Consider the following 17,558-nt stretch of genomic DNA (forward strand, 5'->3'; position numbering starts at 1 on the left):
GTGAAATGGATGGTTAGGGTTGTGGAAAATGGTCAAAATGTGTGATTTACGTCAACAATGACCGCAAACATTGGATAATGAAAGGAAGCATTCTGCTGCAATGACACGTGGTTCAGTTCGGTGTTTCTCTCCTCACATCTGATGATGTTTTTTGTGACCTTGAGAAAACATCAGATTTCTAGAAATTCTCTTGTGCAAAAGTATAAAAACACAAAAGCAAATACAAAGAGTCACATTAGATCTCGAAATGACTTCAGGGCTTTGGGTGCCACATTCTCAAACAAAAGTTTACAGGTATATAAAGAATGTACAAGATTATTTTATTATTTAAGTAATCTGTCAGTTAATTTTTGGATTCATCGATTGTGAATTGTTTATTTTTTGAAATGTAAAAACAGTGAAAAATGTCTGTCAGTCTTGTATAGTCAGTCTGAGATCCCATAAGAAAAATTACTTTAACAAATAATCGATTATCAAAATACTCATCATAATTACCTATTTGTTCATTCATGTATTCATGATATTGACTAATCAGTAAGTTGTCTAATTCCTGCAGCTCTGCAGACAAAGGCTAAACAAGGAGGAAGTGTTGAGTTAACATTGAAGGCTAATGTCACCCAGAGCAAATTAAAACAAGAACGGATCAGAAAACAGATTTTGCAGAAAAAAAGTGATCTGTCTCTTATATTAGCTTGATCCAAATAACATGCACCAAATATATTTTTTGCACAGGGTCTGCTAAATCTAGACACCGAGTTGGTTCCCTGTGGTTCTCCAGGATGGAGGACAAGGTAACAGAGGAAAGGCATGAAGAGATGGAAACAGATGGAAGGCTACAAACCGTTTGTATCCGTGTAGAACGTGAGTATCTCTCACTGTCCTCCTGGATGAGGAAGGAGGTGGGGGAGGGATGAGGATGGAGAAAAGAGGAGATAAAGAAGGAGGAGGAGAGAGACGTCAAAGATCAATGAGGCAGATGGAGGGGGAAGGTGAAAGATGACTTTCAGTGCTCAGTCTTTCCACCGATCCAGCAAAGTCCAGATAAAGAAGAATTTGCATGTTTTCATTGCAGCCGAAACAGTTTTGTTTCAAACAACTTTGTAAAGTTCTTTAAGTGTAAAATTCATGATCATTTATTCCTTGCTGATTTCTATGCCACAAAACAAATAAATATGACAATACGTTGTTTAATTTTTGATGTTCGTAAGTGATCATGTGGATGAAACACCATCTTAACTATTATTTTCATCACGATTAATCTGCCAATTATTTCCTTGATTGACTAAGAAATTGTTTGGACCATAAAATATCAGTAAATGGTGAAAAGGAGTCCAAGATGACATCCTCAAATGTCTTGTTTTGTACACAACCCAAACATGTTCAGGTTACTGTGACAAATGAGTAAATGAACCAAAAACATTCACATTTAAGAAGATGGATTCAGAGAATTTTCTCCCTTAAAATTTCTAAAATGATTAATCAATAATCGTAACAGCTAGCAATTAATTTCATAATTAACAACTACTCGATTAATTGTTGCAACTCTACCCAAGATTATGCTGAAAATAAAGAAAAATAAATGTGTGAGTATATTCAAAATCAAGCATTTTTCTAACCATTATAATAGAGCCAATGTAGAGACTTTGTACAAACACTGTTAAAAGTCCCTAAAAACATGATTTCAATTTCACTTTAGGATGATGGTGTTGTGATATACTTCAATTAATCAAACATATTTGATATTTGGTAGCAATGAACGCATGCAAATAAACTGGACACCACATAAACTGAATGGCATGAAAGCAAAGACCAGGATTCAACACGTGCTTTTGGATTGACACCTGCATTAAACAAATCTGCAAGTTTATTGGATATTGAAGTACACACTTGTACACAGAATCAGTCATGCATGTTCCTAAAACCATCAAACTGAACCAGTAAATCCATCCAACAGACCAGTGAGACACCCATGTTGCACAAACACTGTCACCTCAAATTGCAACACACAGTAAATGAAATATTTTAGTACAACAACACACTGTGGTTAGTGGAACTACAAGTCACATTCACATTCACTGGATCTACATCACTGCGTTTGAAACTCTCCGATGGTCTGAGGCAAATCAAAGTAAGTAACTGAAGTGGTAAATTCAACAGTAAATCCCATGCAGTCTCACACCAACGGGGCAGATGGCCATGCTGATTCAAAGCCAAACGGGCACCCAGCTCCTTTGAATAAGTGGATTATCATTAATGGCCAAGCTTTGATTCCTTATAATCCGTTATTTTCTAAAAAGGCTTAACAGGAATTATCTAGAACTCAAAAGCAGACTGAGTCTGCACAGCACACTGCAAAAGCTTCCAAACAGACACAATAAAAGCCTCCAAACATGTACAGAGGCAAGTAAACACATGCATTAGTGTTTTAGTGTCACCACAGCACAGAAACTGTACCATCCATTGTTCAATATCTCCCCATTTGCTGTCTGATCGGTCGTCTACTTTGGTGTCCAAGCCATAATATTTCTAAGGCGAGACAGGAATTGAGGGCAAGATAAAAGTTCAGCAAACAGAGCACCGATAAAGATTTTCAGTATGTTCCTCAGCAGAGTTTGAAACACACACTGATAACAATTTAAATGATATGTATGGTAGAAATAAGGAAGAGCAAGCCTACCTTCTGCACCTGAAAGATCTACACACCGACACCAAGGACAGGAGAAAGATTGGAGGATATCAAACATGAAAAGAGGAAAGTAAAATAAAAGAATAAGATGTGATGAAGGCAGACGTGAAGTTAAAACTTTCAGAAACATAAAGTGAGCTGCAGTGAGTGACAGATGAGGACAGACAGCATGCAGAGACGAAGGTTTCTGCTAATGAGAGCAGTTCAGGAATGTGGAGTCCCCCGCTGCACTGCAGGACCAACAGTAACTGACCCAAGAACACAAGTTCAAAGGAGATTTGCAGAAGACCTGGGTCACCAGGTAGTTTCCCATGGTTCCTATAGGTTAGTATCAGTGGCAGGAAATGTGCAAGTGCCACAGAGTCACATTAAAGTCTGCGTTGCCATGACTACACAGCTGAGTCTTGTGACAAACTGGCCTCTCACACATCCTGGTACGGAGCCTATGAGCTGAGATCATGTTCAAATAAAGTGAATCCAAACACTCCTGTTAAATTGCCTGTTAACAAATAATTACACATTTTGTCAAGTGCAACTACAATCTGCAGCTGGTTAGATTATTCTGAGGTGTTACTACATCGCTTTAACAGGGATTTTTGTAGATTGCAGACAAAAGCCTTAAATCAAAAGGCAAATCAGCGAATGCTATCCATGTTCTGTCCAAAGAGCAGACACTCCTCAGCTCTCTGAACCCAATCGTATCATGGATATATCAGCCAAAACTTTAAAACCACTGACAGGTGACTGACACTCCACACAAACTGCTCAGGAACAGCACAAGGGACGTGACAAAGAGCCCAAGGCACTGACCAGGCCCTCAAATTTCCCAAACCCTAATCTAACTGAGCATCTGTGGGACGTGCTGGAACAAGTCCGATCCATGGAGGCCCTAGCCCCCAACATACAGGACCCAAAGGATCGACCACAAACGTCCCAGTGCCACACACCACAGGACACCCCCAGAGGTCCTATGACCATGGCTTGATAGGTACAAGGTTTTTTTTAGCTGCAAAAGGAGAACCTGTACAATATTAACACACTGCACTATGATTCAACCAACCTAAAGAAACACCTGGATCTGTATAGTTTTCTTCATCAGTACTGTGAGTAAACTTGAGCGGGGATACTTCACTTTAATGAACTCTGACTGCTGCTTAATATGTCAACTCATTTCCATAAACTTTCCCAGTTCAGTCTGAAGTAGTGGGAACAAGGACTCGAGCCAGGCCGGCCCGTTCTCTCGCTCTCAAAAATGTGGAATGTTTCCGGAAGCACATCCATTATAGCCAATTACAAGTGTTTTCGTTTTTGATAAACAGATAAACCAGTTACCGGAGTGTATATTTATTTTAGATGCAATAATATTTTCTTTGGTCTTTTCATTCATTTGCCCTTCAACTGTAATATCACAACTAATGACAAGTTTTTCCTCACTTGAGTCGAGGGTCTAAGCACAGAGGATGTCGTTCACTGTACAGATTGTAAAGCCCACTGAGTCAATAGGATGGTAATTTTGGGCTATATAAATAACATAAATCTGACGACTACTGAAGTCAAAGTACTGTCTGACTGAGCTGTTCTCATGCACACTTTGCTGCTTTTACCAACAAGACACACACATTTGCTTTTAACTTAAATATACGAGTACTTTTAGCTCACCACATCTGATCCAATCCAACACACTGAAAGCACACCCCACCCTGACTGCTGCACTTTCCATCCCAAAGGTCCAACACTTTAATCCAGATTTACTACCACTGTCTCCCTTGTGTGCTTGCCCAATATACGGATTGGCTGCTTTGTAATTCTGGCTCTCAGAAATTGATTTGCAGCTGACCTCTGCATCCCTTTAGGAACAACAACACTCCTGAACAATCACTGGAGCACAACCTCTTGGCCTCACTAGTCCAATGCTCTTAATCTATAGGTTCAATCAAGATGAGAGGTCACGTCCTCACGCTGGTGACCTCTAACTGTACCAGACTGCACCTCGTCTAATCATGAAGTCATCCTCTACTCCAGTTGTAGAGGCCACATACTTTCTAAAATAGCCTATGGTGGGAGACGCATTACAGTGTCTAAAGTACAGCAATAATGTTTCACAATTTCACATTGTTTCCACATAACGTATCCCGACTGTTCCACTACTAGAACGAAAAAGAAACACACCATTTGCATTAATTCTCTGAACCCTGAGCAGTTACTGGGTGTCTTTTGCTCCTGACCACTGTAACATTATGCAACACAATGTAACATTACATCTATGGAAAAGTCAGAAAAGTAGCTAACTTTTTTAAATAAATGATGGCGTAATATAACATATTTTAAGTTGATATTTACACTTTTACATAAACTTATTTCAACGAAAGTAAAATGATCCTTCATGGACACATCAACCAGCAAAATAACCCAAAAGTGTGTGTTTTTTTAAGCTCTTGAGCTTTATTTAGCAACACTCTGTTTTTATGTTAACTAGTTGTGACAGAAATACATTAACACTACACAGAACCAAAATTCTGGTTAAAAAAAAAAAAAAAATGTAGTGTCTCTTGGATGTTCAGGACAAATGTCAACCCAATCTAGTGATAAAAAAGTAACTGCTGAGGTTCAAATACAAATACGAATGATTCAAAAATGCTGAAATTTCGCTCAAAGGGCTAAACTTCAGAAATTCATTACTTAAAACGTTTTTTAGAGTACAACTTTCAGATTTTTCAAGTTCCCATGAATTAAATCGAAGTTTCTTTATGTACCTGTAACACTCGAGCTCTGACCTTTCTTCTCTCTCCACATCTGACATCTCCTACAGGATGATTCTAAAGTGCTATATGTCTTTTCCACTCATACCGACAATTAGTACTGATTGTTATTACATAATTTTACAGAAACTCATAATTAAAAACACAAACTGACCAGAGGGATCCTGTCTGCGTACTTATCTGGTTCTCATGCGTCTGGGCGCCCAATTAGCTGGTGTGCCAGAAGCCGCCATAAGCCCATTCATGAAACCAGTTACACAATCAGCTTACGTATGTTTGAACCTGTTCTGTTCAACTCACCAAGCTCCCCTTCTTGATCGGAGGGGTTTGTGGGCGCCCAGTAAGGGCAGCCCTCAGCCCCCTCCCTGCTAGCCGACGGCCGGCCGTCCTGCTGCCCTCAGGGTGCCAGGACAGGCTGCATCCTTCGCCAGTCAGCAGGTAAGACCTAGGGCGGTCATGTAGGCAGGATCACAGTAGACCGGAGCGCAGAGAAATGAGCTCAGTACAACAGAGGTGACCACACGGTTGTTGTTCACTGCTACACAGCTAAGAATCCAGCTTTAAGCCCTGTCTTCAGTGTGTGAGGAAACATCCAAAAGTCCAGGAGGTGGCTATGAGCGCAGCGACCCATCGCTCATGTCCACAACACCGCAACGACGAGAACTGCTCCACTGTAGGCTGGACCAAGGAGCGCAACCTGCTAAGCTACTTTAGATCTCGGCTAAAGGGTTTAAGGGACACACACACACACACGCAGACACACATACACACACGCACACACCGACCAGACTCGGCTTAACAATGACCATTAATCCGTTGAGTATGACTGGTGTATGTGTGTTCACGTGCAGACTGTTGTTGTTTGGGCTCAGCACCTGTGTTTGGATTGCAGAATAATTGGGCTGAAATGGTGATTATCCCTCTATATCTTAATGGGAGAAGGGATGGCTGTAACAACAAGCAATTGTATCAGATGGATATCAAGTGGTAACTGTAAATGTGTGAACATATATAGATATGTTTAAATACAGTCAGAGATTTATGACCAAAACCTGAGGCATAGTTGCTATCACTTTTATTATTCATCGTTATAACAGTTTAATTATTGTTGTAGATGCTGTTGATTATCTATGAGAAGGATTTCTTTATGTTGGTATTTGATGTATGTTATTTCTGTAAAAAGACACTTAAGTACCCGGAATTTTCCTGATATTTAATTACCAAATTCGTCAAGTAAATTTTACCAGCAAAGTGTTTCTCAATTTTATTTCAAGCAATACATATCAATATTAGGGTTGCCGCTATTTCAATACAAAATTTACAAGCTAAACTTAAAAAATAAAAACTTTAAAGTTCTCCTCTGCGCATAAAGATGATCAACTGACTAATGTCAGAAGTACCATGGTCTGAGACATGTGAATTTTGTCTGGGAAAAAGGTTTGCTTAAAACAAATTAGAGAAACCAAACTTTATAACAAACTGAATTTCTATCTTTAGTTATTAGTACTATTTGTTTGTATATTTTGTGTCCTAACTAACAACAAAAAACATCTATAAGTTACACAGAGGAGTCGTCATGAAAAGAAAGAGAAAGAGATTTAGGTCGAAGGTCCCCAGGGTTAAATTTACAATCCTCTCTGGACTGTGAAATGTGTCAACCTTTATAAGTTCTGTTTCGACAGGTGAGAGGCAGAAGTATGTTTGTGTGTATGGGATTACTCCAGGCTAAGAATAGCAACCTGGGGAAAGTGGGACTCCCCACAGTTCAGATCAGAGGTGCTAACCCAGACAGAGAAAAACTCCAGTAACACACAGATTATTGAGCTGTGCACCTGCTTCAACACAAATCAGAGTGAAACGCTGACACTGGAGGTACCAGCCAGGGTCTCTGTGGTCTCTATCTTGACATTTCAGGACGGTTCCAGGTTATCAGCCACGGTCGCCAAGCAGAGGAGTCAACACATACTGCTGTACTACATACTGTGTGTAGTTATGACCCAAGGGTGACCCAAAAACAAAATCAAATCACAAGTGTCTTTATCCATGTGTATAACGCAGGTAACAGAATGTAAATACCTGTTGTATTTTGGTTTGGAAAAACTGGTTAAAATATGCCAACATACAATAGCAGACGTGACAGGGTGCCTTGGGTTTTTTCTTCAGAGTATCTCAAATGTGTGAATTGAAAAGTTTCCATGAAGTCTCAAAAGTCTTGGAACATTTTTTCAGTTTGGCCTGCGATTAACTGGAAAAGGTTCAAACCCTCTTTTAGGACTTTCATCTCATTGCTTTGGCAAACTATGTGCTAAACAGTTGGAAGCTACACTGTCAAACAAAATATCTGCACTTTCTCATCTTTTTACCTCATGTGCTCATTACCTACCTTGTACTTGCTAAATGTTTCCTAAACCAATGGACGGTTATGGTTAAGATACAAGAATATTTCACTTACTCTAATATAATGTTGTGTAGACCTTCAAACAAGATATTTTCACATTATGTTAAAGGTATAAAATGTCTAAATATGACTAGACCTTCGATATATATTTTGTTATGTTGTATATAAACATTAATCAAAATGTTTCCAATGATGTTAAAACAAGAGAAATACTGTTATTCAAAGGGATTGGATAATGTGACTGAACTTCCTGCCTGAGTCAGTGGCGGTTATTCAGCAATGACAACAATTCCCATGATCCAACAGTAATTAACTACGGTACATCTTTTGTTTTGATTGTGAGACCCCTAGTGGCACAGATTCCATGTACAGATGGCCTCTTAGACTCAACCAGTCATTCAAAATGAAATGCCTCTGTAAAACTCAGGTTTTTCAGATAAAGTTCTGCAGTTGTAGTCATTCAAAATTAAATCCACATGGTCCAGGGTTGGTTGGTAATGATATTTTACTGCAGAACTGATTGATAAGGATGAGTGAGTGTTATCCAATCATGGTGAATCAACTTGTCCATGTTTTTCAGGCTTTTTTCTGAACTTTCTGTGAACAACAAATAAACTGTGAGGAAAACAACAGCAGTGCTCATGAGTGCTACACCCTGTTTACACCTCCGACCTATGACCTACAGGATTTAAGAGTCCCAGCTTAGGACCGTAAAGCAATGTTGACAGGAAATGCTTCAGGTCCAGAGTGTCAACAGAGGACCAACAAGGGTGCGGAAATCCTCTTGTTGAAGGGTCATGCATAAACAAGCCATGTGGCATAAAATAGAACCCGGTGTTACAAACGTTAATAATATGATGACCTTAAGGTGTTTGTGTTTCAGCTTAAGTGAAGTACCGAAGAAACTGTAAACTCTATGTGATACCTGAACAAAACTCTCAACCAACATGTGTCACAAGGTCATAGTGATGATGTCCTTAACAGTTACTCATACAGCGTATCTTGTATTCATATTTAAAATGTAAGAATGCATCTTGACTTGTACCTCTTTCTGTTGTCTCTCCAGCTCCTTCATGCGGATCTCTCTGGCCTCTGCCCTGGCTGCTCTCTTGGCTGCCAGCCTGGCCTCAGCCTGAGAAACAGATAAAGAAAGAAATGGAAAAAGAGAAGTGAGAACAGCAGAAAATGTAGCTGGGATACTCTGACACACATCTACACATCTATAAATGTGCAGGCGTGTGAATCGAGGTCCTGTTCCTCGACAGAGACATGTGAAATTAGCAAGACATGTTCGCTAAGTGAATGTAACAAAGTTTTCAGCAACATGACCCTTTATTTTGAGGACCCAGGGATAAATAATTAAATACAAAAAATAGTTGACTTAGCAGTTTGATTACAGTCTTTTAAGAATAAAATCTAAATTACTTGATTCAAGCTTCTTTAAAGAGAAGCTCCATCAATTTAACACATAAGGGTTAGGTTACAGGTCTGGGGAATACTACTGCATATGTGGAAAAGGTAGTATGAAGAGGAAGCTGCATGTAATTAACAGACCAAACAAATAATCAATAAACAAGACAATAATCACAGATGAATCTACAATAAAATAATAACTGTTTGTTCCAGCCTTACTTTCTATCAATATATGCTTTTGAATCTTCAGTTGGCGTACCAAAAACATTTTCAGCCCTCACAGATCATGTTCCTTGTCACAGTAGACTGGATTAGCAGTGTTGTAGCCGTGTCTATAAACACTGGATATCAGGTGTCCTTTAAACTCTAAATAGCTGTAGTGAACCGTATTAATATATACACAATCTTGTGAGAAATCTTCAGACCCCTGCAGACATGCAGTCACAACAGTGTGTAAATGTGTGTATGTATTTATATTTCTGTGTTTGAAGGCATTGCCTTTGCTCCACTCAGCACTCACAGGAGAGTAGGGCCTTTTCCTTAAAAGGACCTCTCTGTGAGCGTGTACTGTATGAGTGTGTGTAAGCATTTCCTTCCTCTAACTTTGTGGTAGGCACTGTGTGGTTGCAGTCTGTTCGCCTCTAGGCGGGGTCACTGCAAGCCCTCCCATCATCGCACTAATGCATTTCCCTACTGTCATTCACCATGACCAAGTAACAGGAAAAGACAGACAAAGAAAAAGAGTCGGCTTCAAAGAAAACATGTTCACCCTGAAACTTTCAGTCATGACTCAGTTTAACGTCTTAACTTTTAAAAATCTTTATCACTGTATCTGGCAAGTGGAAAATAATGACTAAATCGAACATGTTCCTGTAAGTATAGGAATTTCCTCCATATACAGGACAAAAACCAGATGAATGAAACAGATCTTATTTCATGTTTCCTTTTCAATTAATAAGTACCTAATCCTGAGGCTAAAAATCCCCGTTGGAACTGTAAATATGCTTATGATGCTTGATGTGTATTCACACTAAATACATGTTTGCATCAGGAACCCCACTTTGCCTGTCAGCGGTGTCACAATTTCAATTCAGAATAATAAATCTAACAGAATGAGCCTTCAGTATCAGTATCAACGAGCTGACTTGTGCACATCCAGCACACATCCAAAAGAGGAAAAAAAACTTCAAAAACACTTCAGTCGAGGCAGGTAGCTCACCGATAGCCTGCAGCCACAGTTGCAGACACAAAAGATATGTATCCTTTGTGAAAAAACTGACCGCTACAATCCTTCACTGATCTCTTTAAGAAAGAGGGTTTACTTGTGGGAGATGAACTGTGCTGAAATGCCAGAGATCCTTTATTGATTTGCTTGGAAAGATGGATTTACCCGGGACAGATCTGAGAGACCAAACTTTATAACATAATGAACTTCTATCCTTTTTTGGTTATTGCTGAATCACAGAAGGGCTGGTACTTTTTGGTTGAACTCTCTTTAGTCAATACTATTTGGAAGGTGCCTCATCTTAACCTGCAAAACGTCACCAGAATAAAGTCAACTTTGGTTTAAACATACTCTTATCTTTTTAAAGAAGAATGGATTAATGTAAATGACAGTGAGCATAAAACCATCCGATGATCTTTACAAATCCAGATGGGAGTCTAACAATAGCCTTCAGCACTGGAAAATGTTTTTAAATCGAAAGTCAAACTGATTTGTGGACTTGGAGAATCATGACACCCCTTGTGGCAGTTCAAACATCTGAAGCCCACAAACCAGGACAACATCCCCCACCAGCTTCCCACCCATTAACATTGCCAGCTGTGTTGGTTACATGATATTACCAGACTGGAGACCCTGCTGTCAGGAACTGAACCAGAGCCCCTGCAGGTCTCAGACGTTTGATCTTCCTGCACACACGCACACATCAAACTCACTTTATCTATGAAAAACTTTAAATGCACTTCTTAAGTTATGTTTAATACAGTAGGTGAAATTCCCACTGATAACATTAAGTGATAAACACAATATAAATATATAGGAAATTATATCATCCACATGTTCCATGTGTGGCCCTGTGTGGTGAGTTTGTCCTCATCACCTGATTGTAGCCGACTGGTACACTTTGTCCCATTCACATCCTGTGCAGTTCAGCCCTTCACATCACAATAACGTGCTAGGGCTACAACTAAGGATAACTTGGAATACTGACTGATCTGCAGATTATTTTCATGATTAAATGATTACATGTCTCGGTGCTGTACCATGTCTACAAAATGTCAAGAAATGGAACAAGCAAATGATTTGAGTGAGTGAAAGATGAACTGCTTAACAAAATAGTTGGCAGTAACTTTCTTCTGATAAACTAATTGATTATTTTACAAATCATTGCAGCTCTATATTGTGCCAAGCTGTAACAAAGTGGGCTGTGATCACAATTAGCAGTACCTAACTACACACAACAGTGATGATGGTTGCGGTCGACAACCTTTAAGTTACCAAGGCACGATTCAAGTTGCGAGCTCTGAAGTCTGCAGGATGATTTACGTAATGGCCATCTGCCTCAATCTGCTTTTAAAGTGTTTCAGCATTAGACAAATGGGCGACAGAGGCCTGAAATGTTAGAACAGCAGGTTTGTTGCTGCATCAGTAGAGATGCTTTTTACCCTGCAGTTAGAAGTGTGTGAATGAGAACCAGGACATTCTTAAAAAGAGAGCGCTGTCCTCAGTAAACACTCAAATAACTAATCAAGCAAGTCACAAAAAGCTCTTAATAACAGTCGACTGAGCGATGAAGGAGGTGTTCCAGAAATAGTCCTCACTGATTGCTGTTCTCCCTGCAGCTCACTCACTGACTGCTTCAATGGCATTTCCTCTCCGTCAGTGATTGGTCATTGTCCTTGGGATTCTTCAAATTTGTGCCTGTGGCTTTCAAAACACACATAAAATACGCTCTTAAAATATAATGCTGTTACTGTGTGGAAGCCAATGTATACAGGAGCCCTCCTCTAAAACTAATCTTCCATGAACTTTGGATGAGGTGACAAAGTTGCAGCGTCAGAGGAGTAATATGACATCGGTATAATCAAAATGTTTTAATGGCTTCACTCAAACGGCAAGAGAATTACCGTACAATCAGCCAGGGGTGGAAACAACTGGCGCATATTTTTTGCAGCCATTTATAAATTGTGGTGTCAGATGGGTGGGTACCACAGTGCCACATACAATGCAACACAACACAATACAATGAGTGCCAGGACATGCACACAATGATATCATACTGAATTAGACCTTCCTGTGAATGACAACTTACTTGACACTTTCAGAATTGTCCGGATGCGGTTAACTACACCTAACAACAGCAAGCTGATTCAAACAAATCCAACAGTTATTTTCATGTCCGCTGTTAGAAGAAACTTTGATATGAATTAACATTAAGGCCAAGAAAGTTTGTCCAGACATACAGAGAATTGCTTTAGAGGCACTATGTGTAGAAATGTGGGCTGTTCTACTATACAGCACAATATTTAGTCTTAACTGCAGGCAACTTATTTGGACTATGTCAAGCTATATCAAATATCTTTTTGTACTGACACTGTAGGTGGAAAATTCTAGATTATATGATTTCTGGCCTTGGCTGAACAATTAAGCAAAATGTTATCTTGCTCCTTTGCAAAAATATCACTCTCTTGCATTGAATTATGGACAAAAATCAGGCTTACATTACTTATATGTTTGGAGATGTGTTGGAGGGAGGCAGTGAGAGATGAAATAAACACACCTATTATTTGGAAAGTAGACATCTGGCAACATTTTCATATTTCATGAACTTACTGGACAGCAAAAAACTGGACAAGATGCATTGTGTGTAAAACCTACCCCACAAGAAATAAAATAGTTGGTACAAAAATAATTTGAGGAATTTTCATTATGCTTTTTAATCCAGAGCTGCTGTCTGCAAGCATAAAGAATACAGTGAGCCCGGCTAATCAGGCAAGAGTTGAGGAAGCACTGTCAAGTTTGTTGTCCAACTGTGAGAGTGTGTGCAGCTGAGTCATCATTGTGAAGTTGGCCACATTTAGGAAGTGTTTTTTCCTAGAGCTGTTATGTGGAAAATATTTTGTTATTACGACACATGTATAAAACTCTGCAGACAGATAAATGTTTTTGTTGTGTTTATGTACATAACAGTGGGTCTCAACAATACTGGTATTGAAAAGATGCAATTCTTGTACTGGATACTGTTGTAGTATGACATTTTAAGGACTTTCCAAATAAAAAGAATTCAGATTTATGTGACTGCTTGTAATGATTATTGAAAAAGTAGCTATGTGCGGTGATATAGAAAATTACGGAATGCCTTAGAGATGCATAGAGAGCAAGTCAATTCAATAGAGGTATCTAATGAGATTGAGTTTTCAATCCTTTAGTCTCAACAAAAACAAACAAATAAAATGATTTGGAACAACACATTACAAGTATATTAGAGAAAGCATGTTTAATTTGAACTATTTGGCAGTCATATGCAACAGGAAGCAGTCATAGTCACTGGTGCATGACTGCAGCCCAGCATGACTGGTACAACAGATAATATACAGCCAGCAGAGGCTGAAACAGTTTACTTTAATTTGAAAATAAATTTCTGCCTCCTAAACATTTTATACAACTCTCCATTTTGTAAACTGTCAGCATCCTTACTGGTAATTTCAGCACTAAATGTCTGAGCGTAGCAGCTCCTCAAACCCCTCCTGACACAGGGAGGTGTGAATTATTCCATCATTTACAAATTACTGCCTTCCTTTTTATGGGGTGGCAGTGCTGTGTAGGCTAAAAAACACACTTTAGGGTGATTAAAATAAAGGCTGACTTGTACAAATAGTCAGGAAAACGGTGTATTAAAAGCAGACCAAAACAGTAATCTGCACAACTGACAACCGATGCTACTATTCAATCATCTAAAAAAATTTCTTTAACAGTAATATTGAGTGTTTTCTTCTTGTATGTTATGTGAGAGAGGAGGCTATAAATGTGTGAGAATGACACCACAATAAATAAAAGGTGTTGTACTGGTCAGTGCGACTAATGATTATTTCCATTGTCAACTAATCTGTTGTTATTTTATTGTTTAATTAATCGGTGAATAATGTTGATCAATGTTATTCAAAGTCCAAGATGTCGTCCTCAAATGTCTTGTACTGCCCACAACCCACGAATATTCAGTTTACTGTCATAGGAGGAAAGAGACCAGAAAATATTCACATTCAACGAACTAGAATCAGAGAAACTTGACAGTTTTTTTCTTTTATAACTCCGACTGATTCATCGATTATCAAAATAGTAAGTGATTAACTTCATAGTTGAAAACTGAATTCTTGCAGCTTTAGTCTACACTTGTTTTTTTTTTAATTATCTGACATCATCTGAGTCATCGATGTGTCAAAGTCCACCAAAATTATGTAGCTTTTAGCTTTGGGTTTAGATTCCAATTAATTCTTTAACAAAAGTCCCTTCTTATGGTTATCAAAATACACCCTTATGTCCATTCATGTTTTACCTGTAAGTATATAGCCTGTAGTCAGAAAGATGCATCTAAATAGGCCAAAAGACAAAATCACACATCTTTCCTTCCTCCTCCTTTACAGCTATTTATAACGACCTACATGGTCCCGGGTTCTATCAAAAACTGCTCTAATTCAGCACAATTTCAATGAGGTGACTGTCCTCCTGAGAGAGAATGAGCTAGATCATTACAAAAACGGATTCTGTAACATGATGTGTCACTTAGAGATAACATCTGACATGGTTTAAATGCTGCTAAGAATGGGGGGAAAAAAAGAGTTTAAGGGAAGGATACTTTCAAACATATTGTGTAAAGCTTGATTATGTAACATAGTTAATGTTCTCCTTCCTCCGAGTCCTGACTTGCACTTTACCATCAAGAGCTATGGTAAGAGGCAACTGCAAACAAAACTATCTTGTCACAATAATTAAAAACACATGCACAAATCTACACATAGTGGTTTTAAATCGAACACTAAATACTGTGTGCACCACACTGAGGTGAGCACAAAGGACAGAGCTGGCTTCTGTCAGTCTGATCCCTTGAGTCTACTGACAATCTCTAAGGCCAGTGTGCCTTCACCAGAACTAAATGCCAGCCTGGTCAGACTCTGTCACCAGCGAGCTGAATTCCCACGCCCTGAATGTCAGTCGTCAGCAACCAAAATGGACGGGTATTTTAATGACGATGAGTGCTAACAGGCTGGACAAAGGGAGCATACAGAAATAGCTCTGATTTCTGTGTATAAAATGAGGTGGGACCATTAAGTGGATCACACATACAGTATTCAGTATTAAATTAAGGGTTATGATGACTAGCTGTATTGGAAAAAAAAAAGTTTCCTTCCTCTTTGTAAAACCTTATAAACCTCACAGATGTTGCCTAAAAGGGAGTGGCTGCTAAAACACTTCGCTAACGCTGTAGCCACAGACATGAGTCAACTGAACGGAAGTCTTACTCGCACAAGGAGCAGAAATGGATAAATTGAGCCTTTGTTTCCAAATCCTTATAAAATGTCGCAAAAAATGATTCAGTGTATGCTCACAAAGAAAGCTACAGACCTACAGAAACTATGGTGTAGGAGCCTAAATAAAGTCTATTTTATGTTTTTATAATTCACATTTGATAACATAAGTTCACTTATATAACAGAAATTTAAGAAGCAAATGGAAATTTTATATATATATATATATATATATATATATATATATATATATATATATATATATATATATATATATATATATATATATATATATATATATATATATATATATGATTTTGCATGTCGATAATCTCACAGTTCATATAAATGTGTAAAATCTAACTTATATTGCTTTTGTAATACTTTGGAAGTAGGTATCTTTGATTATCAGTTCCTAGTGACTGCGCTGTTTTATTTTGAAAGTCTGGTGAGAATAGCTTTGTTTTCCAGGTGGTTACCCTGTGCAGAGAGTGGACCTATACACTTTTTTGACCTTTAGCAGTGGAACAATTCTTGCTTTAGTCATTAATAACTGTTGGAATGGACAATTTTCTGTACCACGTTTTCTGTTGTTGAAGTAAACTGCTGAACTTGAACAAGCGTACCTTTGGATTGATTTTGAGTTAAGGAAGACAAAGGTAATCTTCAGAGTGTCAAGCTGGGGCTTCATTCAGTGGAAACCTACATACTGTACATATACAAGTAGGTATTTGTTATTTAAATATATAAGTAGTGTGAACATTTTGAGATCTTTAGATCTTTGAAGTGAAAGGCAGCTCAACAGTGTCAGATGTGTAAAGATCAACAATATGGATCATACAGAAGGCTTCTCAAGATATATTTAATGATTTGCCAGCAGAAGACAAGCTGTCTACTAGCACTGTAGTGAGGTTCCCTAACCATAATTAATTTACCTTGTGGGGGGAAAAAAGGAATAGAAGATTTATAAACGATGAAAGGGTAACGTCACATCTTCACATTTGTTATATAGTGCAATAAATATCTGCACAATCAATTTTTGCAAATGATAGATTCTTCATTCTGGTAAAAAAAAAAAAAAAAGACTTCCTGTTACTGTAAACATTTAACAACAAGTATTTGAATTAATACATGTTGCCAAGTTTTCTTAGTGTCTCCCAGTGTGTTTCAACTCAATCCAGTCAAGAATTAGCTCATATTCACAAATATTTTTATTCAGAGGGCCAAACTAAAAAATGACTTTAAAACATATTTGTAGTACAGCCTCAGGATTTTGCCATGTTCCAAACAATGGCATAGACATCAGTACTACAAGAAAAAATTCACCTCATATTTGAACACCCCCCCATGTATGTGTACTGAGGCCACAGTGATTTAATAGATCCACATTGATCAATACAGACTCATCCTCCTCGTCACATTCATTAAAACATCTTCAGCTGCTGGTTACTCAAAGACACACCCCTTCCTGCCTCCTTTTACTCAGCCATGCAACTAAACCTCAGGCTGCACCACAAACACACTGAACAGCTGTAGAGCTCTCAGCATTGCAAACAAACAGGTTAGCAGCTCAGCTAAGTATGTGGGGCTACGTCAGGCCAGGAGTAAAACAAACATATCTACATTTCTAAAAATAAAACAAGGGAGGCAGCTGGGTTTGAACAGTGAAGAAATGTAATGTAACCAGCAAGGCTACATTACAGTGGCACACAGCTTTCCTCATAACAACAAAGTGTTTCATGTGCAGCACATCAATATTATTCACAATCAAGACACT

The 17,558-nt window shown here is 38.5% G+C and overlaps 1 protein-coding gene across 16 annotated transcripts in view; it reads right to left on the reverse strand.

Moving 5' to 3' along the window:
* Window positions 1-17,558, reverse strand: part of lrrfip1a (leucine rich repeat (in FLII) interacting protein 1a) — a 43,972-nt gene that overhangs the window by 17,201 nt on the left and 9,213 nt on the right. For 8 of the 16 annotated variants that reach the window (XM_037110454.1, XM_037110446.1, XM_037110441.1 and 5 more), the window contains exons 2-5: window positions 8,889-8,975; window positions 2,678-2,695; window positions 2,455-2,526; window positions 842-883 (exon numbers count right to left, since the gene is read on the reverse strand). In XM_037110454.1, the coding sequence (XP_036966349.1) occupies window positions 842-883; window positions 2,455-2,526; window positions 2,678-2,695; window positions 8,889-8,975 (219 nt within the window). The remainder of the gene's footprint in view (window positions 1-841; window positions 884-2,454; window positions 2,527-2,677; window positions 2,696-8,888; window positions 8,976-17,558) is intronic. The other 8 variants (XM_037110443.1, XM_037110442.1, XM_037110451.1 and 5 more) reach the window with 3 other exon arrangements.

This window comes from Acanthopagrus latus, chromosome 9 (assembly GCF_904848185.1).
Source record: "Acanthopagrus latus isolate v.2019 chromosome 9, fAcaLat1.1, whole genome shotgun sequence".
In the NCBI taxonomy this organism is placed as follows: domain Eukaryota; kingdom Metazoa; phylum Chordata; class Actinopteri; order Spariformes; family Sparidae; genus Acanthopagrus; species Acanthopagrus latus.